Raw genomic sequence first — 24,396 nt, 5'->3', positions numbered from 1 at the left:
GGTATATACGGCCGTGCGTACTCGCTCGCCCGCACCTTGTTTCCCGGTATATACGGCCGTGCGTACTCCCTCGCTCCCACCTTGTTTCCCGGTATTTCCGGCCGTGCGTACTCCCTCGCCCGCACCTTGTTTCCCGGTATATACGGGCGTGCGCACTCCCTCGCTCCCACCTTGTTTCCCGGTACATACGCGCATGCGTAGTCCCTCGCTCGCACCTTGTTTCCCGGTATATAAGCGAGTGCGCGCACCCTCCTTTTTTCCCAGTATATACGCGCGAGCGCACTCCCTCGCCTGCACCTTGTTTTCCGGTATATACGCGCGTGCGCACTCCCTCGCTCCCACCTTGTTTCCCGGTATATTCGTGTGTGCGCACTCCCTCACTCGCACCTTGTTTCCCGGTATATACGCGGGTGTGCACTCCTTTGCTCCCACCTTGTTTCCCGGTATATCCGCGCGTGCGCACTCCCTCGCTCCCACCTTGTTTCCCAGTATATACAGGCGTGCGTACTCCTTCGCTCCCACATTGTTTCCCAGTATATACGGGCGTGCGCTCTCCCTCGCCTTCACCTTGTTTCCCGGTATATATGCGCGTGCGCACTCCCTCGCTCCCACCTTGTTTTCCGGTATACACGCGCGTGCGCACTCCCTCGTTCCCACCTTGTTTCCCGGTATATACGCGCGTGCGTTCTCCCTCGTTCCCACCTTGTTTCCCGGTATATAAGCGAGTGCGCGCACCCTCCTTGTTTCCCGGTATATACGCGTGTGGGCACTCCCTCGCCTTCACCTTGTTTCCCGGTATATACGCGCGTGCGCACTCCCTCGCTCCCACCTTGTTTCCCGGTATATACGGGCGTGCGTTCTCCCTCGCTCCCACCTTGTTTCCTGGTATATACGTGCGTGCGCACTCCCTCGCTCCCACATTGTTTCCCGGTATATACGGGCGTGCGCACTCCCTCGCCTGCATCTTTTTTTCCGGTATATATGCGCGTGCGCACTCCCTCGCTCCCACCTTGTTTCCCGATATATACGCACGTGCGCACTCCCTCGCTCCCACCTTGTTTCCCGGTATATACGTGCATGCGCACTCCCTCGCTCCCACTTTGTTTCCCGGTATATACGCGTGTGCGCACTCCCTCACTCGCGCCTTGTTTCCCGGTATATACGCGGGTGTGCACTCCTTTGCTCCCACCTTGTTTCCCGGTATATCCGCGCGTGCGCACTCCCTCGCTCCCACCTTGTTTCCCAGTATATACAGGCGTGCGTACTCCTTCGCTCCCACTTTGTTTCCCGGTATATACGCGCGAGCGCACTGCCTCGCTCCCACCTTGTTTCCCGGTATATACGGGCGTGCGCACTCCCTCGCCCGCACCTTGTTTCCCGGTATATACGTGCGTGCGCACTCCCTCGCTCCCACCTTGTTTCCCGGTATATACGTGCGTGCGCACTCCCTCGCTCCCACCTTGTTTCCCGGTATATACGTGCGTGCGCACTCCCTCGCTCCCACCTTGTTTCCCGGTATGTACGGGCGTGCGCACTCCCTCGCTCCCACCTTGTTTCCCGGTATATACGTGCGTGCGCACTCCCTCGCTCCCACCTTGTTTCCCGGTATATACGTGCGTGCGCACTCCCTCGCTCCCACCTTGTTTCCCGGTATATAAGCGCGTGAGCACTCACTCGCTCCCACCTTGTTTCCCGGTATATACGCGTGTGCGTACTCCCTTGCTCCCACCTTGTTTGCTGCTATATACGTGCGTGCGCACTCCCTCGCTCCCACCTTGTTTCCGGGTATATACGGCCGTGCGTACTCCCTCGCCCGCACCTTGTTTCCCGGTATATACGGCCGTGCGTACTCCCTCGCTCCCACCTTGTTTCCCGGTATTTCCGGCCGTGCGTACTCCCTCGCCCGCACCTTGTTTCCCGGTATATACGGGCGTGCGCACTCCCTCGCTCCCACCTTGTTTCCCGGTACATACGCGCATGCGTACTCCCTCGCTCGCACCTTGTTTCCCGGTATATAAGCGAGTGCGCGCACCCTCCTTTTTTCCCAGTATATACGCGCGAGCGCACTCCCTCGCCTGCACCTTGTTTTCCGGTATATACGCGCGTGCGCACTCCCTCGCTCCCACCTTGTTTCCCGGTATATTCGTGTGTGCGCACTCCCTCGCTCCCACATTGTTTCCCAGTATATACGGGCGTGCGCTCTCCCTCGCCTTCACCTTGTTTCCCGGTATATATGCGCGTGCGCACTCCCTCGCTCCCACCTTGTTTTCCGGTATACACGCGCGTGCGCACTCCCTCGCTCCCACCTTGTTTCCCGGTATATACGCGCGTGCGTTCTCCCTCGTTCCCACCTTGTTTCCCGGTATATAAGCGAGTGCGCGCACCCTCCTTGTTTCCCGGTATATACGCGTGTGGGCACTCCCTCGCCTTCACCTTGTTTCCCGGTATATATGCGCGTGCGCACTCCCTCGCTCCCACCTTGTTTCCCGGTATATACGGGCGTGCGTTCTCCCTCGCTCCCACCTTGTTTCCTGGTATATATGTGCGTGCGCACTCCCTCGCTCCCACATTGTTTCCCGGTATATACGGGCGTGCGCACTCCCTCGCCTGCATCTTTTTTTCCGGTATATATGCGCGTGCGCACTCCCTCGCTCCCACCTTGTTTCCCGATATATACGCACGTGCGCACTCCCTCGCTCCCACCTTGTTTCCCGGTATATACGTGCATGCGCACTCCCTCGCTCCCACTTTGTTTCCCGGTATATACGCGTGTGCGCACTCCCTCACTCGCACCTTGTTTCCCGGTATATACGCGGGTGTGCACTCCTTTGCTCCCACCTTGTTTCCCGGTATATCCGCGCGTGCGCACTCCCTCGCTCCCACCTTGTTTCCCAGTATATACAGGCGTGCGTACTCCTTCGCTCCCACTTTGTTTCCCGGTATATACGCGCGAGCGCACTGCCTCGCTCCCACCTTGTTTCCCGGTATATACGGGCGTGCGCACTCCCTCGCCCGCACCTTGTTTCCCGGTATATACGCGCGTGCGCACTCCCTCGCTCCCACCTTGTTTCCCGGTATACATGCGGGTGTGCACTCCCTCGCTCCCCACTTGTTTCCCGGTATATACGTGCGTGAGCACTCTCTCGCTCCCACCTTGTTTCCCGGTATATACGGGCGTGTGCGCACTCACTCGCTCCCACCTTCTTTCCCGGTATATACGGGCGTGCGCACTCCCTCGCTCCCACCTTGTTTCCCAGTATATACGGGCGTGCGCACTCGCTCGCTCCCACCTTCTTTCCCGGTATGTACGCACGTGCGCACTCCCTCGCTCCCACCTTGTTTCCCGGTATATACGTGCATGCGCACTCCCTCGCTCCCACCTTGTTTCCCGGTATATACGCGTGTGCGCACTCCCTCACTCGCACCTTGTTTCCCGGTATATATGCGCGAGCTCACTCCTTCGCTCCCACCTTGTTTCCCGGTATATACGCGGGTGTGCACTCCTTTGCTCCCACCTTGTTTCCCGGTATATACGCGTGTGCGCACTCCCTCGCCCGCACCTTGTTTCCCGGTATATACGGGCGTGCGCACTCCCTCGCTCCCACCTTGTTTCCCGGTATATACGCGCGAGCGCCCTCCCTCGCTCCCACCTTGTTTTCCGGTATATACGGGCGTGCGCACTCCCTCGCCCGCACCTTGTTTCCCGGTATATACGCACGTGCGCACTCCCTCGCTCCCACCTTGTTTCCTGGTATATACGCGGGTGCGCACTCCCTCGCTCCCACCTTGTTTCCCGGTATATACGCGGGTGTGCACTCCTTTGCTCCCACCTTGTTTCCCGGTATATACGCGTGTGCGCACTCCCTCGCCCGCACCTTGTTTCCCGGTATATACGGGCGTGCGCACTCCCTCCCTCCCACCTTGTTTCCCGGTATATACGCGCGAGCGCACTCCCTCGCCCACACCTTGTTTCCCGGTATATACGACCGTGCGCACTCCCTCGCTCCCACCTTGTTTCCCGGTATATACGTGCGTGGGCACTCCCTCGCTCCCACCTTGTTTCCCGGTATATACGGCCGTGCGTACTCCCTCGCTCCCACCTTGTTTCCCGGTATATACGTGCATGCGTTCTCCCTCGCTCCCACCTTGTTCGCCGGTATATACGGGCGTGCGCACTCCCTCGCTCCCTCCTTGTTTCCCGGTATATACGCGGGTGCGCACTCCCTCGCTCCCACCTTGTTTCCCGGTATATACGCGGGTGTGCACTCCTTTGCTCCCACCTTGTTTCCTGGTATATACGCGAGTGCGTTCTCCCTCGCTCCCACCTTCTTTCCCGGTATATACGCGAGTGCGCACTCCCTCGCTCCCACCTTGTTTCCTGGTATATACGTGCGTGAGCACTCCCTCGCTCCCACCTTGTTTCCCGGTATATACGGGCGTGCGTTCTCCCTCGCTCCCACCTTGTTTCCCGGTATATATGGGCGTGCGCACTCCCTCGCTCCCACCTTGTTTCCCGGTATATACGCGCGTGCGCACTCCCTCGCTCCCACCTTGTTTCCCGGTATATACGCGAGTGCGTTCTCCCTCGCTCCCACCTTGTTTCCTGGTATGTACGGGCGTGCGCACTCCCTCGCCCGCACCTTGTTTCCCGGTATATACGGGCGTGCGCACTCCCTCGCCCGCACCTTGTTTCCCGGTATATACGCGCGTGCGCACTCCCTCGCCCGCACCTTGTTTCCCGGTATATACGTGCGTGCGCACTCCCTCGCACCCACCTTGTTTCCCGGTATGTACGGGCGTGCGCACTCCCTCGCTCCCACCTTGTTTCCCGGTATATAAGCGCGTGCGTTCTCCCTCGCTCCCACCTTGTTTCCCGGTATATACGTGCGTGCGCACTCCCTCGCTCCCACCTTGTTTCCCGGAATATACGCGCGTGCGCACTCCCTCGCTCCCACCTTGTTTCCCGGTATATACGTGCGTGCGCACTCCCTCGCTCCCACCTTTTTTCCCGGTATACACGGGCGTGCGCACTCCCTCGCTCCCACCTTGTTTCCCGGTATATACGGCCGTGCGCACTCCCTCGCTCCCACCTTGTTTCCCGGTATATAAGCGCGTGAGCACTCACTCGCTCCCACCTTGTTTCCCGGTATATACGCGTGTGCGTACTCCCTCGCTCCCACCTTGTTTGCTGCTATATACGTGCGTGCGCACTCCCTCGCTCACACCTTGTTTCCGGGTATATACGCGCGTGCGTACTCCCTCGCCCGCACCTTGTTTCCCGGTATATACGGGCGTGAGCACTCCCTCACTCGCACCTTGTTTCCCGGTATATACGCGGGTGTGCACTCCTTTGCTCCCACCTTGTTTCCCGGTATATCCGCGCGTGCGCACTCCCTCGCTCCCACCTTGTTTCCCAGTATATACAGGCGTGCGTACTCCTTCGCTCCCACTTTGTTTCCCGGTATATACGCGCGAGCGCACTGCCTCGCTCCCACCTTGTTTCCCGGTATATACGGGCGTGCGCACTCCCTCGCCCGCACCTTGTTTCCCGGTATATACGCGCGTGCGCACTCCCTCGCTCCCACCTTGTTTCCCGGTATACATGCGGGTGTGCACTCCCTCGCTCCCCACTTGTTTCCCGGTATATACGCGTGTGCGCACTCCCTCGCCCGCACCTTGTTTCCCGGTATATACGGGCGTGCGCACTCCCTCCCTCCCACCTTGTTTCCCGGTATATACGCGCGAGCGCACTCCCTCGCCCACACCTTGTTTCCCGGTATATACGACCGTGCGCACTCCCTCGCTCCCACCTTGTTTCCCGGTATATACGTGCGTGGGCACTCCCTCGCTCCCACCTTGTTTCCCGGTATATACGGCCGTGCGTACTCCCTCGCTCCCACCTTGTTTCCCGGTATATACGTGCATGCGTTCTCCCTCGCTCCCACCTTGTTCGCCGGTATATACGGGCGTGCGCACTCCCTCGCTCCCTCCTTGTTTCCCGGTATATACGCGGGTGCGCACTCCCTCGCTCCCACCTTGTTTCCCGGTATATACGCGGGTGTGCACTCCTTTGCTCCCACCTTGTTTCCTGGTATATACGCGAGTGCGTTCTCCCTCGCTCCCACCTTCTTTCCCGGTATATACGCGAGTGCGCACTCCCTCGCTCCCACCTTGTTTCCTGGTATATACGTGCGTGAGCACTCCCTCGCTCCCACCTTGTTTCCCGGTATATACGGGCGTGCGTTCTCCCTCGCTCCCACCTTGTTTCCCGGTATATATGGGCGTGCGCACTCCCTCGCTCCCACCTTGTTTCCCGGTATATACGCGCGTGCGCACTCCCTCGCTCCCACCTTGTTTCCCGGTATATACGCGAGTGCGTTCTCCCTCGCTCCCACCTTGTTTCCTGGTATGTACGGGCGTGCGCACTCCCTCGCCCGCACCTTGTTTCCCGGTATATACGGGCGTGCGCACTCCCTCGCCCGCACCTTGTTTCCCGGTATATACGCGCGTGCGCACTCCCTCGCCCGCACCTTGTTTCCCGGTATATACGTGCGTGCGCACTCCCTCGCACCCACCTTGTTTCCCGGTATGTACGGGCGTGCGCACTCCCTCGCTCCCACCTTGTTTCCCGGTATATAAGCGCGTGCGTTCTCCCTCGCTCCCACCTTGTTTCCCGGTATATACGTGCGTGCGCACTCCCTCGCTCCCACCTTGTTTCCCGGAATATACGCGCGTGCGCACTCCCTCGCTCCCACCTTGTTTCCCGGTATATACGTGCGTGCGCACTCCCTCGCTCCCACCTTTTTTCCCGGTATACACGGGCGTGCGCACTCCCTCGCTCCCACCTTGTTTCCCGGTATATACGGCCGTGCGCACTCCCTCGCTCCCACCTTGTTTCCCGGTATATAAGCGCGTGAGCACTCACTCGCTCCCACCTTGTTTCCCGGTATATACGCGTGTGCGTACTCCCTCGCTCCCACCTTGTTTGCTGCTATATACGTGCGTGCGCACTCCCTCGCTCACACCTTGTTTCCGGGTATATACGCGCGTGCGTACTCCCTCGCCCGCACCTTGTTTCCCGGTATATACGGGCGTGAGCACTCCCTCACTCGCACCTTGTTTCCCGGTATATACGCGGGTGTGCACTCCTTTGCTCCCACCTTGTTTCCCGGTATATCCGCGCGTGCGCACTCCCTCGCTCCCACCTTGTTTCCCAGTATATACAGGCGTGCGTACTCCTTCGCTCCCACTTTGTTTCCCGGTATATACGCGCGAGCGCACTGCCTCGCTCCCACCTTGTTTCCCGGTATATACGGGCGTGCGCACTCCCTCGCCCGCACCTTGTTTCCCGGTATATACGCGCGTGCGCACTCCCTCGCTCCCACCTTGTTTCCCGGTATACATGCGGGTGTGCACTCCCTCGCTCCCCACTTGTTTCCCGGTATATACGTGCGTGAGCACTCTCTCGCTCCCACCTTGTTTCCCGGTATATACGGGCGTGTGCGCACTCACTTGCTCCCACCTTCTTTCCCGGTATATACGGGCGTGCGCACTCCCTCGCTCCCACCTTGTTTCCCAGTATATACGGGCGTGCGCACTCGCTCGCTCCCACCTTCTTTCCCGGTATGTACGGGCGTGTGCACTCTCTCGCTCCCACTTTGTTTCCCGATATATACGCACGTGCGCACTCCCTCGCTCCCACCTTGTTTCCCGGTATATACGTGCATGCGCACTCCCTCGCTTCCACCTTGTTTCCCGGTATATACGCGTGTGCGCACTCCCTCACTCGCACCTTGTTTCCCGGTATATATGCGCGAGCTCACTCCCTCGCTGCCACCTTGTTTCCCGGTATATACGCGGGTGTGCACTCCTTTGCTCCCACCTTGTTTCCCGGTATATACGCGTGTGCGCACTCCCTCGCCCGCACCTTGTTTCCCGGTATATACGGGCGTGCGCACTCCCTCGCTCCCACCTTGTTTCCCGGTATATACGCGCGAGCGCCCTCCCTCGCTCCCACCTTGTTTTCCGGTATATACGGGCGTGCGCACTCCCTCGCCCGCACCTTGTTTCCCGGTATATACGCACGTGCGCACTCCCTCGCTCCCACCTTGTTTCCCGGTATATACGCGGGTGCGCACTCCCTCGCTCCCACCTTGTTTCCCGGTATATACGCGGGTGTGCACTCCTTTGCTCCCACCTTGTTTCCCGGTATATACGCGTGTGCGCACTCCCTCGCCCGCACCTTGTTTCCCGGTATATACGGGCGTGCGCACTCCCTCCCTCCCACCTTGTTTCCCGGTATATACGCGCGAGCGCACTCCCTCGCCCACACCTTGTTTCCCGGTATATACGACCGTGCGCACTCCCTCGCTCCCACCTTGTTTCCCGGTATATACGTGCGTGGGCACTCCCTCGCTCCCACCTTGTTTCCCGGTATATACGGCCGTGCGTACTCCCTCGCTCCCACCTTGTTTCCCGGTATATACGTGCATGCGTTCTCCCTCGCTCCCACCTTGTTCGCCGGTATATACGGGCGTGCGCACTCCCTCGCTCCCACCTTGTTTCCCGGTATATACGCGGGTGCGCACTCCCTCGCTCCCACCTTGTTTCCCGGTATATACGCGGGTGTGCACTCCTTTGCTCCCACCTTGTTTCCTGGTATATACGCGAGTGCGTTCTCCCTCGCTCCCACCTTCTTTCCCGGTATATACGCGAGTGCGCACTCCCTCGCTCCCACCTTGTTTCCTGGTATATACGTGCGTGAGCACTCCCTCGCTCCCACCTTGTTTCCCGGTATATACGGGCGTGCGTTCTCCCTCGCTCCCACCTTGTTTCCCGGTATATATGGGCGTGCGCACTCCCTCGCCCGCACCTTGTTTCCCGGTATATACGCGCGTGCGCACTCCCTCGCCCGCACCTTGTTTCCCGGTATATACGCGCGAGCGCACTGCCTCGCTCCCACCTTGTTTCCTGGTATATACGTGCGTGAGCACTCCCTCGCTCCCACCTTGTTTCCCGGTATATACGGGCGTGCGTTCTCCCTCGCTCCCACCTTGTTTCTCGGTATATATGGGCGTGCGCACTCCCTCGCTCCCATCTTGTTTCCCGGTATATACGCGAGTGCGTACTCCCTCGCCTGCACCTTGTTTCCCTGTATATACGGGCGTGCGCACTCCCTCGCTTCCACCTTGTTTCCCGGTATATACGGGCGTGCGCACTCCCTCGCTCCCACCTTGTTTCCCGGTATATACGGGCGTGCGCACTCCCTCGCTCCCACCTTGTTTCCCGGTATACACGCACGTGCGCACTCCCTCGCTCCCACCTTGTTTCCCGGTATACACGCACGTGCGCACTCCCTCGCTCCCACCTTGTTTCCCGGTATATACGCACGTGCGCACTCCCTCGCTCGCACCTTGTTTCCCGGTATATACGGACGTGGGCACTCCCTCGCTCCCACCTTGTTTCCCGGTATATACGGGCGTGCGTTCTCCCTGGCTCCCACCTTGTTTCCCGGTATATACGCGCGTGCGCACTCCCTCACTCGCACCTTGTTTCCCGGTATATACGTGCGTGCGCACTCCCTCACTCGCACCTTGTTTCCCGGTATATACGTGCGTGCGCACTCCCTCACTCGCACCTTGTTTCCCGGTATATTCGCGCGTGTGCGTACTCCCTCGCTCCCACCTTGTTTCCCGGTATATACGGGCGTGTGCACTCCCTCGCTCCCACCTTGTTTTCCGGTATATATGCGTGTGCACACTCCCTCGCTCCCTCCTTGTTTCCCGGTATATACGGGCGTGTGCGTACTCCCTCGCTCCCACTTTGTTTCCCGGTATATACGCGCGTGAGCACTCCCTCGCTCCCACCTTGTTTCCCGGTATATACGGGCGTGTGCACTCCCTCGCTCCCACCTTGTTTCCCGGTATATACGGGCGTGTGCGTACTCCCTCGCTCCCACCTTGTTTCCCGGTATATACGGGCGTGTGCGTACTCCCTCGCTCCCACCTTGTTTCCCGGTATATACGGGCGTGTGCGTACTCCCTCGCTCCCACCTTGTTTCCCGGTATATACGGGCGTGCGTGCTCCCTCACTCCTACCTTGTTTCCCGGTATGTACGGGCGTGCGTTCTCCCTCGCTCCCACCTTGTTTCCCGGTATATACGCGCGTGCGTACTCCCTCGCTCCCACCTTGTTTCCCGGTATATACGCATGTGCGTACTCCCTCGCTCCCACCTTGTTTCCCGGTATATACGCGCGTACGCACTCCCTCGCTCCCACCTTGTTACCCGGTATATTCGCGCGTGTGCGTACTCCCTCGCTCCCACCTTGTTTCCCGGTATATACAGGCGTGCGCACTCCCTCACTCGCACCTTGTTTCCCGGTATATACGTGCGTGCGCACTCCCTCACTCGCACCTTGTTTCCCGGTATATACGTGCGTGCGCACTCCCTCGCTCCCACCTTGTTTCCCGGTATATACGCGCGTACGCACTCCCTCGCTCCCACCTTGTTACCCGGTATATTCGCGCGTGTGCGTACTCCCTCGCTCCCACCTTGTTTCCCGGTATATACGTGCGTGCGCACTCCCTCACTCGCACCTTGTTTCCCGGTATATACGCGCGTGCGCACTCCCTCACTCGCACCTTGTTTCCCGGTATATACGCACGTGTGCACTCCCTCGCCCCCACCTTGTTACCCGGTATATTCGCGCGTGTGCGTACTCCCTCGCTCCCACCTTGTTTCCCGGTATATACGCACGTGTGCACTCCCTCGCCCCCACCTTGTTTCCCGGTATATATGCGCGTGTGCACACTTCCTCGCTCCCACCTTGTTTCCCGGTATATACGCATGTGCGTACTCCCTCGCTCCTACCTCGTTTCCCGGTATATACGGGCGTGTGCGTACTCCCTCGCTCCCACCTTGTTTCCCGGTATATACGGGCGTGCGTACTCCCTCGCTCCCACCTTGTTTCCCGGTATATACGCATGTGTGCACTCCCTCGCCCCCACCTTGTTACCCGGTATATTCGCGCGTGTGCGTACTCCCTCGCTCCCACCTTGTTACCCGGTATATACGGGCGTGTGCACTCCCTCGCTCCCACCTTGTTACCCGGTATATACGCACGTGTGCACTCCCTCGCTCCCACCTTGTTTCCCGGTATATACGCACGTGTGCACTCCCTCGCTCCCACCTTGTTTCCTGGTATATACAGGCGTGCGTACTCCCTCGCTCCCACCTTGTTTCCCGGTATATATGCGTGTGTGCACTCCCTCGCTCCCACCTTGTTTCCCGGTATATACGGGCGTGCGCACTCCCTCGCTCCCACCTTGTTTCCCGGTATATACGCGCCTGCGCACTCCCTCGCTCCCACCTTGTTTCCCGGTATATACGCGCCTGCGCACTCCCTCGCTCCCACCTTGTTTCCCGGTATATACAGGTGTGCGCACTCCCTCGCTCCCACCTTGTTTCCCGGTATATACGCACGTGTGCACTCCCTCGCTCCCACCTTGTTTCCCGGTATATACAGGCGTGCGTACTCCCTCGCTCCCACCTTGTTTCCCGGTATATATGCGTGTGTGCACTCCCTCGCTCCCACCTTGTTTCCCGGTATATACAGGCGTGCGTACTCCCTCGCTCCCACCTTGTTTCCCGGTATATACAGGCGTGCGTACTCCCTCGCTCCCACCTTGTTTCCCGGTATATACGTGCGTGCGTACTCCCTCGCTCCCACCTTGTTTCCCGGTATATATGCGTGTGTGCACTCCCTCGCTCCCACCTTGTTTCCCGGTATATACAGGCGTACGTACTCCCTCGCTCCCACCTTGTTTCCCGGTATATATGCGTGTGTGCACTCCCTCGCTCCCACCTTGTTTCCCGGTATATACAGGCGTGCGCACTCCCTCGCTCCCACCTTGTTTCCCGGTATATACGCACGTGTGCACTCCCTCGCTCCCACCTTGTTTCCCGGTATATACAGGCGTGCGTACTCCCTCGCTCCCACCTTGTTTCCCGGTATATATGCGTGTGTGCGTACTCCCTCGCTCCCACCTTGTTTCCCGGTATATACGCGCGTGCGCACTCCCTCGCTCCCACCTTGTTTCCCGGTATATACGCGCCTGCGCACTCCCTCGCTCCCACCTTGTTTCCCGGTATATTCGCGCGTGTGTGCTCCCAAGCGATGAGGAGGTGAAGGGGGAACGATGTGTTGTGCAGGCACTGTCTGGTTGCTCGTGTGAATGGGGTTCCGTGACATTGAGGGAGGGATCCTGGTGTGAGAGGGGAGCGTTCTCGGACATGATGGCGTGTTGAGGTGACGAGGGAGGGGAGTGAATGAGGACTTGTGGGGTGTATTGAGTTGAGTGGGGGAGGTCAGGGCAGGCGGGGATGGGGAGGAATGGAAGGATCGGCATGTAAGTGTGTCACTGTTGGGGGGGGTGGGTGGCGAGGGGAAGGAGCTCTGGAGTGTGAGGGTGTGTAACAATGGTTGGGGAGGGAGGGATGTGTACAAGTCGGGCTATTGACACTGAGTGTGTCAGCTTCAAACTGAGAGGTTTGACTTATTTTAACCCCCCCCCCCACTCTGAGACCCCTCTGACCTCTCGTCTCTCTCTTTCTCTCCCTCCTCGACAGTCCCTGCGTCAGTGGTGACCACCTCCAGTGTGGTGAAGATTGTGGTCCGCCAGGCGCCCAAGGAAGGCTTCCCGCTGGCCGTGCATTCGCCGCGACCCCTCGCCGTCTCCGCCGCCCGCTTCCCGGCCACCGTGGTGAGCCCGGGCCGTGTCCAGCTGCCCGTGGGGGCTCTGACCCTCACCACGGCTGCTCCCCGCCCGGTGCTGAGGGTGCTTCACACACCGCCTGTGAACACTGAGCAAGGTAACCGCGCTCTTCCCTGCCCTTTCGCTCACTCCGGAGCCGTGCGCTACACGTGCTCGCGTCTCGGAGCTCAGGCGGGTGAACTGAACTCGGGCAGTGGCATTGCCAAAACTCTTCAGTGGAACGCGCTAGAACTCGAGTCACACTTTTCTCAGAATTGTTGTAACTCATTGGATTGCACATTTCTACTCTGCAAGTATATCCCCCCCGGCAGGGCAAAGGAAAACGCTTCTTTCTCGTAATCGATCCTTGCTTTAAGTGGGTTGATGTTTATAACTGTGCATCTTCGACTTGAACCCTTTTCGGAGCTGGCTCTGGGCCCATTTATATCCACAGTTTGGTTCACAATGCAGGAGGGGCGCGGTTAGGGCGTTTGCTAATGGTGGTGCAGTGAGGAAGGTGACCTGAGATGGCAAACGACAACGCGGTCGATTTGGGTCAGCGGGCGTGAGGAGGGGCAGACGGAGTTTCATTTGGATAAACGTGCCGCATCGCAGGGCTTCTGCGGTTAAAAGCCGGGCCTTGGGGTACCGTTGCAGAACAGAGAGAGCGAGAGCGAGCTGGGGGCAGTTCGTGCTTTGACGTTTGTATCGCATGCAGCCAAGAAGACGTGAAGCAGCCTTGCTTGTCCATGTTCAGACCTTTTGAGTTTAGGAATTGGGGCGTTAGGTTGAGGTGGGCCGGGGTGTTGGCAACTCTTTTACACAGTGTGGTTTGTGTGTGGAGTGAGCTTCCAGAGGAAGTGGTGGATGCAGATACAGTTACACTGTTTAAAAGATACTTGGATAAGCCCATGGATAGGAAAGGATGGAGGGGTATGAACCAAGAACAGGCAGTTGGGGCCAGTTGAGTTTGGGATTAGGGTCAGCACAGACTGGCTGGACCGAAGGGTCTGTTTCTGTGCTGTATGACTCTATACTCATAACATTCATGACAGTGTTAATCAGGGAAGCACCGTTGAACAGTGTCAGTCCAGACACCAGACTTTGGAGTAATTCTATTCTGTTACTATGGATTCCTTCCTGTGTGCACGTGGCAGGGGCTTGGGAATCCACCGATTCCCAATTTTTTTTCCATTCGCTCGTTGGCAATGTACCTTCCCAGAGCCTCAGAAAGCAGCGTTCCTGTTTTGCCCTTTCAACAAGGGATTTACACACAGGGCAGCTGACTGAGGAGAGATGCGGAAGACAAGTGATTTTCTTCTCCCCCCTCCACCCACCGGGAGGCGGGAGAGTGAGAGATGGGCATTTCTCCCAGGAACCACTGAAGAGGCTGTTACTCTGTTGAGCCCGTCCCTGCCCCGAAACCAAACCGACAGAGAAGCTGATCAAAAGACTGTGTCCCTGGGTGGCATGTCCCAGAGCAGCAGTGCTGGGGGTCTCACCGATAACTGTGTGAGAGGATCATGTGTATTTTGTGACCCGTGTGTAACATGTCTTTCATCTTTTCTCTTGCTCCCTCTCGCTCCTTTCTCTCCCTCTCGCTCCTTGCTCTCCCTCTCGCTCCTTGCTCTCCCTCTCGCTCCTTGCTCTCCCTCTCGCTCCTTGCTCTCCCTCTCGCTCCTTGCTCTCCCTCTCGCTCCTTGCTCTCCCTCTCGCTCCTTGCTCTCCCTCTCGCTCCTTGCTCTCCCTCTCGCTCCTTGCTCTCCCTCTCGCTCCTTGCTCTCCCTCTCGCTCCTTGCTCTCCCTCTCGCTCCTTGCTCTCCCTCTCGCTCCTTGCTCTCCCTCTCGCTCCTTGCTCTCCCTCTCGCTCCTTGCTCTCCCTCTCGCTCCTTGCTCTCCCTCTCGCTCCTTGCTCTCCCTCTCGCTCCTTGCTCTCCCTCTCGCTCCTTGCTCTCCCTCTCGCTCCTTGCTCTCCCTCTCGCTCCTTGCTCTCCCTCTCGCTCCTTGCTCTCCCTCTCGCTCCTTGCTCTCCCTCTCGCTCCTTGCTCTCCCTCTCGCTCCTTGCTCTCCCTCTCGCTCCTTGCTCTCGCTCCTTGCTCTCCCTCTCGCTCCTTGCTCTCCCTCTCGCTCCTTGCTCTCCCTCTCGCTCCTTGCTCTCCCTCTCGCTCCTTGCTCTCCCTCTCGCTCCTTGCTCTCCCTCTCGCTCCTTGCTCTCCCTCTCGCTCCTTGCTCTCCCTCTCGCTCCTTGCTCTCCCTCTCGCTCCTTGCTCTCCCTCTCGCTCCTTGCTCTCCCTCTCGCTCCTTGCTCTCCCTCTCGCTCCTTGCTCTCCCTCTCGCTCCTTGCTCTCCCTCTCGCTCCTTGCTCTCCCTCTCGCTCCTTGCTCTCCCTCTCGCTCCTTGCTCTCCCTCTCGCTCCTTGCTCTCCCTCTCGCTCCTTGCTCTCCCTCTCGCTCCTTGCTCTCCCTCTCGCTCCTTGCTCTCCCTCTCGCTCCTTGCTCTCCCTCTCGCTCCTTGCTCTCCCTCTCGCTCCTTGCTCTCCCTCTCGCTCCTTGCTCTCCCTCTCGCTCCTTGCTCTCCCTCTCGCTCCTTGCTCTCCCTCTCGCTCCTTGCTCTCCCTCTCGCTCCTTGCTCTCCCTCTCGCTCCTCGCTCTCCCTCTCGCTCCTCGCTCTCCCTCTCGCTCCTCGCTCTCCCTCTCGCTCCTCGCTCTCCCTCTCGCTCCTCGCTCTCCCTCTCGCTCCTCGCTCTCCCTCTCGCTCCTCGCTCTCCCTCTCGCTCCTCGCTCTCCCTCTCGCTCCTCGCTCTCCCTCTCGCTCCTCGCTCTCCCTCTCGCTCCTCGCTCTCCCTCTCGCTCCTCGCTCTCCCTCTCGCTCCTCGCTCTCCCTCTCGCTCCTCGCTCTCCCTCTCGCTCCTCGCTCTCCCTCTCGCTCCTCGCTCTCCCTCTCGCTCCTCGCTCTCCCTCTCGCTCCTCGCTCTCCCTCTCGCTCCTCGCTCTCCCTCTCGCTCCTCGCTCTCCCTCTCGCTCCTCGCTCTCCCTCTCGCTCCTCGCTCTCCCTCTCGCTCCTCGCTCTCCCTCTCGCTCCTCGCTCTCCCTCTCGCTCCTCGCTCTCCCTCTCGCTCCTCGCTCTCCCTCTCGCTCCTCGCTCTCCCTCTCGCTCCTCGCTCTCCCTCTCGCTCCTCGCTCTCCCTCTCGCTCCTCGCTCTCCCTCTCGCTCCTCGCTCTCCCCCTCGCTCCTCGCTCTCCCCCTCGCTCCTCGCTCTCCCCCTCGCTCCTCTCTCTCCCCCTCGCTCCTCTCTCTCCCCCTCGCTCCTCTCTCTCCCCCTCGCTCCTCTCTCTCCCCCTCGCTCCTCTCTCTCCCCCTCGCTCCTCTCTCTCCCCCTCGCTCCTCTCTCTCCCCCTCGCTCCTCTCTCTTCCCCTCGCTCCTCTCTCTTCCCCTCGCTCCTCTCTCTTCCCCTCGCTCCTCTCTCTTCCCCTCGCTCCTCTCTCTTCCCCTCGCTCCTCTCTCTTCCCCTCGCTCCTCTCTCTTCCCCTCGCTCCTCTCTCTTCCCCTCGCTCCTCTCTCTTCCCCTCGCTCCTCTCTCTTCCCCTCGCTCCTCTCTCTTCCCCTCGCTCCTCTCTCTTCCCCTCGCTCCTCTCTCTTCCCCTCGCTCCTCTCTCTTCCCCTCGCTCCTCTCTCTTCCCCTCGCTCCTCTCTCTCCCCCTCGCTCCTCTCTCTCTCTCTCTCCCCCTCGCTCCTCTCTCTCTCCCTCGCTCCTCTCTCTCTCCCTCGCTCCTCTCTCTCTCTCTCCCCCTCGCTCCTCTCTCTTCCCCTCGCTCCTCTCTCTTCCCCTCGCTCCTCTCTCTTCCCCTCGCTCCTCTCTCTTCCCCTCGCTCCTCTCTCTTCCCCTCGCTCCTCTCTCCCCCCCTCGCTCCTCTCTCTCCCCCTCGCTCCTCTCTCTCCCCCTCGCTCCTCTCTCTCCCCCTCGCTCCTCTCTCTCCCCCTCGCTCCTCTCTCTCCCCCTCGCTCCTCTCTCTCCCCCTCGCTCCTCTCTCTCCCCCTCGCTCCTCTCTCTCCCCCTCGCTCCTCTCTCTCCCCCTCGCTCCTCTCTCTCCCCCTCGCTCCTCTCTCTCCCCCTCGCTCCTCTCTCTCCCCCTCGCTCCTCTCTCTCCCCCTCGCTCCTCTCTCTCCCCCTCGCTCCTCTCTCTCCCCCTCGCTCCTCTCTCTCCCCCTCGCTCCTCTCTCTCCCCCTCGCTCCTCTCTCTCCCCCTCGCTCCTCTCTCTCCCCCTCGCTCCTCTCTCTCCCCCTCGCTCCTCTCTCTCCCCCTCGCTCCTCTCTCTCCCCCTCGCTCCTCTCTCTCCCCCTCGCTCCTCTCTCTCCCCCTCGCTCCTCTCTCTCCCCCTCGCTCCTCTCTCTCCCCCTCGCTCCTCTCTCTCCCCCTCGCTCCTCTCTCTCCCCCTCGCTCCTCTCTCTCCCCCTCGCTCCTCTCTCTCCCCCTCGCTCCTCTCTCTCTCTCTCCCCCTCGCTCCTCTCTCTCTCTCCCCCTCGCTCCTCTCTCTCTCTCTCCCCCTCGCTCCTCTCTCTCTCTCTCCCCCTCGCTCCTCTCTCTCTCTCTCCCCCTCGCTCCTCTCTCTCCCCCTCGCTCCTCTCTCTCCCCCTCGCTCCTCTCTCTCTCTCTCCCCCTCGCTCCTCTCTCTCCCCCTCGCTCCTCTCTCTCTCTCTCCCCCTCGCTCCTCTCTCTCTCTCTCCCCCTCGCTCCTCTCTCTCTCTCTCCCCCTCGCTCCTCTCTCTCTCCCCCTCGCTCCTCTCTCTCTCCCCCTCGCTCCTCTCTCTCTCTCTCCCTCTCGCTCCTCTCTCTCTCCCTCTCGCTCCTCTCTCTCTCCCTCTCGCTCCTCTCTCTCTCTCCCTCGCTCCTCCCTCTCTCCCCCTCGCTCCTTTCTCTCTCTCCCCCTCGCTCCTCTCTCTCTCTCCCTCTCGCTCCTCTCTCTCTCCCTCTCGCTCCTCTCTCTCTCTCCCTCGCTCCTCCCTCTCTCCCCCTCGCTCCTTTCTCTCTCTCTCCCCCTCGCTCCTCTCTCTCTCTCCCCCTCGCTCCTCCTTTCCCAGCTGCTCCCACTGTGACCCGGCTGGTGGTGTCCAGCCCTAACCAGGTTGAGAAGGAAGACTGTGAGCTGCCGACGTTACGGCCGGTAATCGCCCGACCGGTGGCTGCTCCAACTCCCGCTGAGCCGGTCACCACGTCTACCTCACTGGCTGCCCTCCGGCCGAGGCGGCACCAGGCACAGCCCGTCAAGTCCCCCTTCAAACTGGTAAGGACGGATCGCGGCCACTGACCCGCGTGAACCCCACCACCCCCACCCTGGGCTCGCTCGGCCACCGTGCCCCACCCTCTGACCAGCTGTGCCCCTCTCTCTCTCTCTCTCTCCCTGCGGTTTACAGGAGGCCCTGGAACAGAAGCGCAGGCAGCATCGACAAGCGCGGCTGGAACGGATCGTCGCGGTGAATGACCGCCGGTGTGCAGCCGCCCCGGTCTACGGCAGCGAGCTGCTGCGGCTCTGTGCCTTCGTGGAGCAGGCCCGGTCAGCGGGGGTGGACAGCCCCCCCGAGGGCACGGGCTGGCGTGGCCTAGGCTACGCTCACTGCCTGGCCGCCCAGGTCAGCAGGGAGGCGCGTCAGCCTGAGGCCTACTGGAGGAGTACACGGGCGCTGGGTGCAGCTGTCCACAACCCTGAGGAACGCCTCGAGGAACTCGCAGACATCATTGACAGGTGGGCACCCGCTTCCTCGGGACTGAGGGGGGGAAGCTTTACTCTGTATCTAACCCCGTGCTGTCCCTGGGAGTGTTTGATGTGGGGGGACAGTGTAGAGGGAGCTTTACTCTGTATCTAACCCCGTCCTGTCCCTGTCCCTGGGAGTGTTTGATGGGGGGACAGTGTAGAGGGAGCTTTACTCTGTATCTAACCCCGAGCTGTCCCTGTCCCTGGGAGTGTGTGATGTGATTGAATGACAGTGTAGAGAGAGCTTTACTCTGTATCTAACCCCGAGCTGTCCCTGTCCCTGGGAGTGTTTGATGTGGTTGAATGACAGTGTAGAGGGAGCTTTACTCTGTATCTAACCCCGTGCTGTCCCTGTCCCTGGGAGTGTTTGATGGGGGGACAGTGTAGAGGGAGCTTTACTCTGTATCTAACCCCGTGCTGTCCCTGTCCCTGGGAGTGTTTGATGTGGTTGAATGACAGTGTCGAGGCAGGTTTTCAGTTTGTAACCGTCGAGGAGTGCTAAGCCATGTACGTGAGCTCCTCGTTGCCCCGGTTGGTTGACACACGTTGTCTGTCTCTCTCTCTCTCTCTGTGACAGGTTTATTTTTGTTATACCTCCCGTGGAGGCCCCAGCAATCCAAATGCACGTGTCTCACCCTCACCCGTCCTCCCTGCACCAGCAGTTCCTGCTGGCGGATGCACTACACCGGGAGTTTTCGCCCAGGACCAGCCGGCTCCATCGCACCATCTGTAACATGAGGACCCAGTTCCCTGATCTGCGGCTGATTCAGTACGACTGCGGTGAGTGAGTGAGCGCGCGAGCAAGCGAGGGGAGGCGGGTTAAGCTGTGGGGTCACTGCTCCACTATGGCAGCAAGTTCACCCTTTTGAAGGGTTTATGGGACGTATCCACCGTTTCCTACCCACACCGAGAACCGAGCAGTGTGCCCACCACGTCGTCCAAACCGTTCCCCGAATAGTTAACCATGTTCAGCGCCATTCGCCGGTCCCCCAATACTGAAACAGTCTCTGTACAAATGTGACGAGATCTGGATAATACTCAGGCTTGACCTGATGAGCAAGATATCTTTTCTAATAAGAGAACTTAACCATCATGCACGCCACCCCCCCTCCCCCCCATATTGACGTTACCGTCATTGAATTCCCCTCACCCCCACTATCAACATCCTGGGGGTTCCCATTGAGAGAGAATCTAACCATCGCCCCCCTTGACGTTCAATGGCGTTACCGTCACTGAATCCCCCTCCCCCCCCACTATCAACATCCTGGGGGTTCCCATTGAGAGAGAATCTAACCATCGCCCCCTTGACGTTCAATGGCGTTACCGTCACTGAATCCCCCCCCCCCCCCCCCCCCCACTATCAACATCCTGGGGGTTCCCATTGAGAGAGAATCTAACCATCGCCCCCTTGATGTTCAATGGCGTTACCGTCACTGAATCCCCCTCCCCCCCCCCCCACTATCAACATCCTGGGGGGTCCCATTGAGAGAGAATCTAACCATCGCCCCCTTGATGTTCAATGGCGTTACCGTCACTGAATCCCCCTCTCCCCCCCCACTATCAACATCCTGGGTGTTCCCATTGAGAGAGAATCTAACCATCGCCCCCTTGACGTTCAATGGCGTTACCGTCACTGAATCCCCCTCCCCCCCACTATCAACATCCTGGGGGTTCCCATTGAGAGAGAATCTAACCATCGCCCCCTTGACGTTCAATGGCGTTACCGTCACTGAATCCCCCTCCCCCCCCCCCCCCCCCCACCACTATCAACATCCTGGGGGTTCCCATTGAGAGAGAATCTAACCATCGCCCCCTTGATGTTCAATGGCGTTACCGTCACTGAATCCCCCTCTCCCCCCCACTATCAACATCCTGGGGGTTCCCATTGAGAGAGAATCTAACCATCGCCCCCTTGACGTTCAATGGCGTTACCGTCACTGAATCCCCCCCCCCTCCCCCCCCCCCCCTATCAACATCCTGGGGGTTCCCATTGAGAGAGAATCTAGCCATCACCCCCTTGACGTTCAATGGCGTTACCGTCACTGAATCCCCCCCCCCCCACTATCAACATCCTGGGGGTTCCCATTGAGCAGAAACTCATTTGGACCCGGCTCCAGGAGCAGGTCAGAGGCTGGGAACCCTGCAGCGAGCAACTCCCCTCCTGACTCCAGCCTTAAACACTCCTCCCACCACGTCCGACACGCAGCAGCGGCGGTATACGCAGTCCGCAAGACTGACTGCAGCGGTGTGCGGAGGCTTCTCTGACTGACAGCACCTTCCTGGCTGTCATGGCAGCCTGGGACAGCAGTGGTCTGAGAAGGTGACTCACTGGCGCCACCTCATGGTGCCAGCCGGGGTTGGGGGTGGAGGTAACAAACGTTGTATGTGTGAGATTTTAAAAATTGTTCACCCAAATCTTTGCAGACGGTCCTGGTTTCCTCGTCCCAGACCGGTCTGTAGATGTGCATCTGGCAGGTCCTGATGTCCCCCTCCCTGAGGAGGTGTAGCTTGGAGGCTGAGCCCCTTTTCCGAGGGCCAGCCCTGGGACGCGAGGAGTCAGTATGCGTAGGGAAGGGAGGAGCGTTTCACACTCCGTCCTGGTCGGGAGGGCGGGATGGGGTGGGGTGGGGTGGGCACACATCATCGGCCTGTCTTCACCGGCCCCTCTCTGTCCCTCTTTGACCCGGATGCAGGCAAGCTGCAGGTGCTGGATGTCTGCTCCGACAGCTGAAGATAGGCGGCCATCGCGTGTTGCTGTTCACACAGATGACCCGGATGCTGGACATTCTCGAGCAGTTCCTCAACTTCCACGGTCACATCTACCTGCGACTGGACGGCAGCACTAAGGTGGAGCAGCGTCAGGTAAGGAGGGTGAGGCGTCAGGTAAGGAGGGTGAGCGGGGCCTGTCTGCAGACCAGCAGCCTGTCGGAGGCTGGGCACCGTCCGGGGGGGGGGGAGCGAAGCAATGTGCCTTCTTCACAGCCTTGCCTGGGGAGGGGGGAGAGGAGTTAACGGGGTGGTGGGGGGGGGGGGGGTTTGGTGACCTGTTTTCTTTCAGTGATGACCATTTGGGTCAAGAGTGGGGATCCACGGAAGTCCTGCTCAGGGCCTCACTGAGAGCAGGCGCTCTCTACGGGATCATGCTGTGCAAGGCCGGGCAGCAATCATGCTCTGCAGGGAGTGTGTCAGGCCGGCAGGGTGTGGCATGTGCCTCGGAGTGTAATCCTCTGCTCGCCTTTCGCTTCCTCCTCCACTCTCAGATTCTGATGGATCGCTTCAACGCTGACAAACGCATCTTCTGCTTCATCCTGTCGACCCGCAGCGGTGGTGTCGGGGTGAATCTCACCGGCGCTGACACTGTGCTGTTCTATGACAGTGACTGGAACCCCACCATGGATGCCCAGGCACAGGATCGCTGTCACCGCATCGGACAGACCCGAGATGTACACATCTACAGGTAGGTGTGCCTGGGGATGGGATGGCAGGGGACAGAGAGAGAGAGAGAGAGGGACAACTGCTGTCACTGCCAGGCTGAGGGCTGCCTCGGGCAGTTGGGTGGGAGAGAGGGGTATGAATGCATTGCGTGGGGGCTAGCACTGGTGAATGGAATACTACAGGTGTCTCTCAGGGCAGCGTCCCAGGCCCAACCATTTTCAGCCTCTTCATTGATGACCTTCCCGGCACCGTACGTGGAGATGCATTGCGACGGTCGCACAGTGTTCAGCACCGTTCACCGAAACAGTCCATGTCCGAATTCAGCAAGACCTGCACAATATCCAGGCTCAGGCTGACCAGGAATAAGTGCCAGGGAATGGCTATCTCTGACAAGAGAGAATCTTAACTATCACCCCTTGATGTTCAGCGGTGTTGCCATCAATGAACCTGAGACATTCAGCCCTCAGAGTGGAATGGTTTGGTGAGGGAGGTCGGTGTGGGAGAGGATTGGGGGAGATAGTGAGGCAGGTGGGATGCACTCCTGGAAGCTGATGTTGGGGGTTTGGGCAGGGGGCTATGGCCATGTCTTTGTTCAGACAACAGGTTCCTGATGCCCCTCTCTCCCCCTCTCCCTCTCTTTCTCCCCCCCCCCCCCGTTCCCTCTGGACCCACCCCCTCAGGCTGATCAGCGACCGGACAGTGGAGGAGAACATCCTGAAGAAAGCCAATCAGAAACGGATGTTGGGAGACCTAGCCATCGAAGGAGGAAATTTCACCACCACCTTTTTTAAAGAGGTACTGCTGGGGCACGGCTGTGCGGATCCCCCTGTCACGGTGAGGGGCGGCGTGTATTGGGAGCATTCCCTCCACGTTTCCCCGTCACGGTGAGGGGCCGTGTGTATTGGGGAGTGTATCCCCAGCACGGTGAGGGGCCGTGTTTATTGGGGAGTGTATCCCCATCACGGTGAGGGGCCATGTGTATTGGGGAGTGTATCTCCCCCCCCCCCCCCCCCCCCCCCCCCCATCACGGTGAGGGGCCGTGTGTATCGGGGAGTGTATCCCCATCACGGTGAGGGGCCGTGTGTATCGGGGAGTGTATCCCCCCCCGTCACGGTGAGGGGCCGTGTGTATCGGGGAGTGTATCCCCCCCCATCACGGTGAGGGGCCGTGTGTATCGGGGAGTGTATCCCCATCACGGTGAGGGGCCGTGTGTATCGGGGAGTGTATCCCCATCACGGTGAGGGGCCGTGTGTATCGGGGAGTGTATCCCCCCCCCCCATCACGGTGAGGGGCCGAATGTATCGGGGAGTGTATCCCCGTCACGGTGAGGGGCCGTGTGTATCGGGGAGTGTTTCCCCATCACGGTGAGGGGCCGTGTGTATCGGGGAGTGTATCCCCCCCCGTCACGGTGAGGGGCCGTGTGTATCGGGGAGTGTTTCCCCATCACGGTGAGGGGCCGTGTGTATCGGGGAGTGTATCCCCCCCCGTCACGGTGAGGGGCCGTGTGTATCGGGGAGTGTATCCCCCCCCCCGTCACGGTGAGGGGCCGTGTGTATCGGGGAGTGTATCCCCGTCACGGTGAGGGGCCGTGTGTATCGGGGAGTGTATCCCCCCCCCGTCACGGTGAGGGGCCGTGTGTATCGGGGAGTGTATTCCCCCCCCCCCCCCCCCCCCCCCATCACGGTGAGGGGCCGTGTGTATCGGGGAGTGTATCCCCCCCCCCCCCCCCCATCACGGTGAGGGGCCGTGTGTATCGGGGAGTGTATCCCCCCCCCCCCCACTCCCCCGTCACGGTAAGGGGCCATGTGTATCGGGGAGTGTAATCCCCCCCCCCCCGTTACGGTGAGGGGCCGTGTGTATCGGGGAGTGTATCCCCCCCCCCCCACTCCCCCGTCACGGTAAGGGGCCATGTGTATCGGGGAGTGTATCCCCCCCCCCCCGTTACGGTGAGGGGCCGTGTGTATCGGGGAGTGTATCTCCCCCCCCCCCCCCCCCCCCCCCCCGTCACAGTGAGGGGCCGTGTGTATCAGGGAGTGTATCCCCCCACCCATCACGGTGAGGGACCGTGTGTATCGGGGATCAGGGAGTGTATTTCTCTCTTCCCCCTCTTTCCCCCCCCCACCACGGTGAGGGGCCGTGTGTATCGGGGAGTGTAGATTCCCCCCCCCCCCCGTCGTGGGAGGCGGTATTGAGGAAGGTGTTTGGCCCTCACCATGGGTTGAGTGGCAGGTGTGTTGGCTGTTGTCTCGGGAAGCTGGTGTCTCTCATGTTCACACTGCCGTCTTTTCTGGTTTTCCCGAAAACAGCAGACTATCCGAGAGCTGTTTGACCTGCCCGCGGAGGAGCCGAAGAAGGAGCTGGCCCCCCTGACGTTACCCCCCTCGCAGCCTGACGAGGAGGATTCCATGTCAGCTAAGCAGACTCTAATCCTGGAGCAGGTCAGTCCCTGCGCTTCC

At 60.1% G+C, this 24,396-nt stretch overlaps 1 protein-coding gene across 3 annotated transcripts in view; it reads left to right on the top strand.

Moving 5' to 3' along the window:
- LOC122542371 (chromatin remodeling protein SRCAP) overlaps positions 1–21,361 on the top strand; it is a 137,833-nt gene extending 116,472 nt beyond the window's left edge. For all 3 annotated transcript variants that reach the window (XM_087981840.1, XM_087981838.1, XM_087981839.1), the window contains exons 24-28: positions 12,629–12,871; positions 17,835–18,037; positions 18,168–18,496; positions 19,083–19,285; positions 21,199–21,361. In XM_087981840.1, coding sequence (XP_087837966.1) covers positions 12,629–12,871; positions 17,835–18,037; positions 18,168–18,496; positions 19,083–19,285; positions 21,199–21,236 — 1,016 coding nt within the window. In that variant the 3' untranslated portion in view covers positions 21,237–21,361. The remainder of the gene's footprint in view (positions 1–12,628; positions 12,872–17,834; positions 18,038–18,167; positions 18,497–19,082; positions 19,286–21,198) is intronic.
- The last annotated feature ends 3,035 nt before the right edge of the window (positions 21,362–24,396 follow it).

This window comes from Chiloscyllium plagiosum, unplaced genomic scaffold (assembly GCF_037043375.1).
Source record: "Chiloscyllium plagiosum isolate Xiang-an unplaced genomic scaffold, Cpla_swu_hap1 HiC_scaffold_41, whole genome shotgun sequence".
Taxonomy (NCBI): Eukaryota; Metazoa; Chordata; class Chondrichthyes; order Orectolobiformes; family Hemiscylliidae; genus Chiloscyllium; species Chiloscyllium plagiosum.
This window is presented reverse-complemented; position numbering and strand designations above follow the sequence as displayed.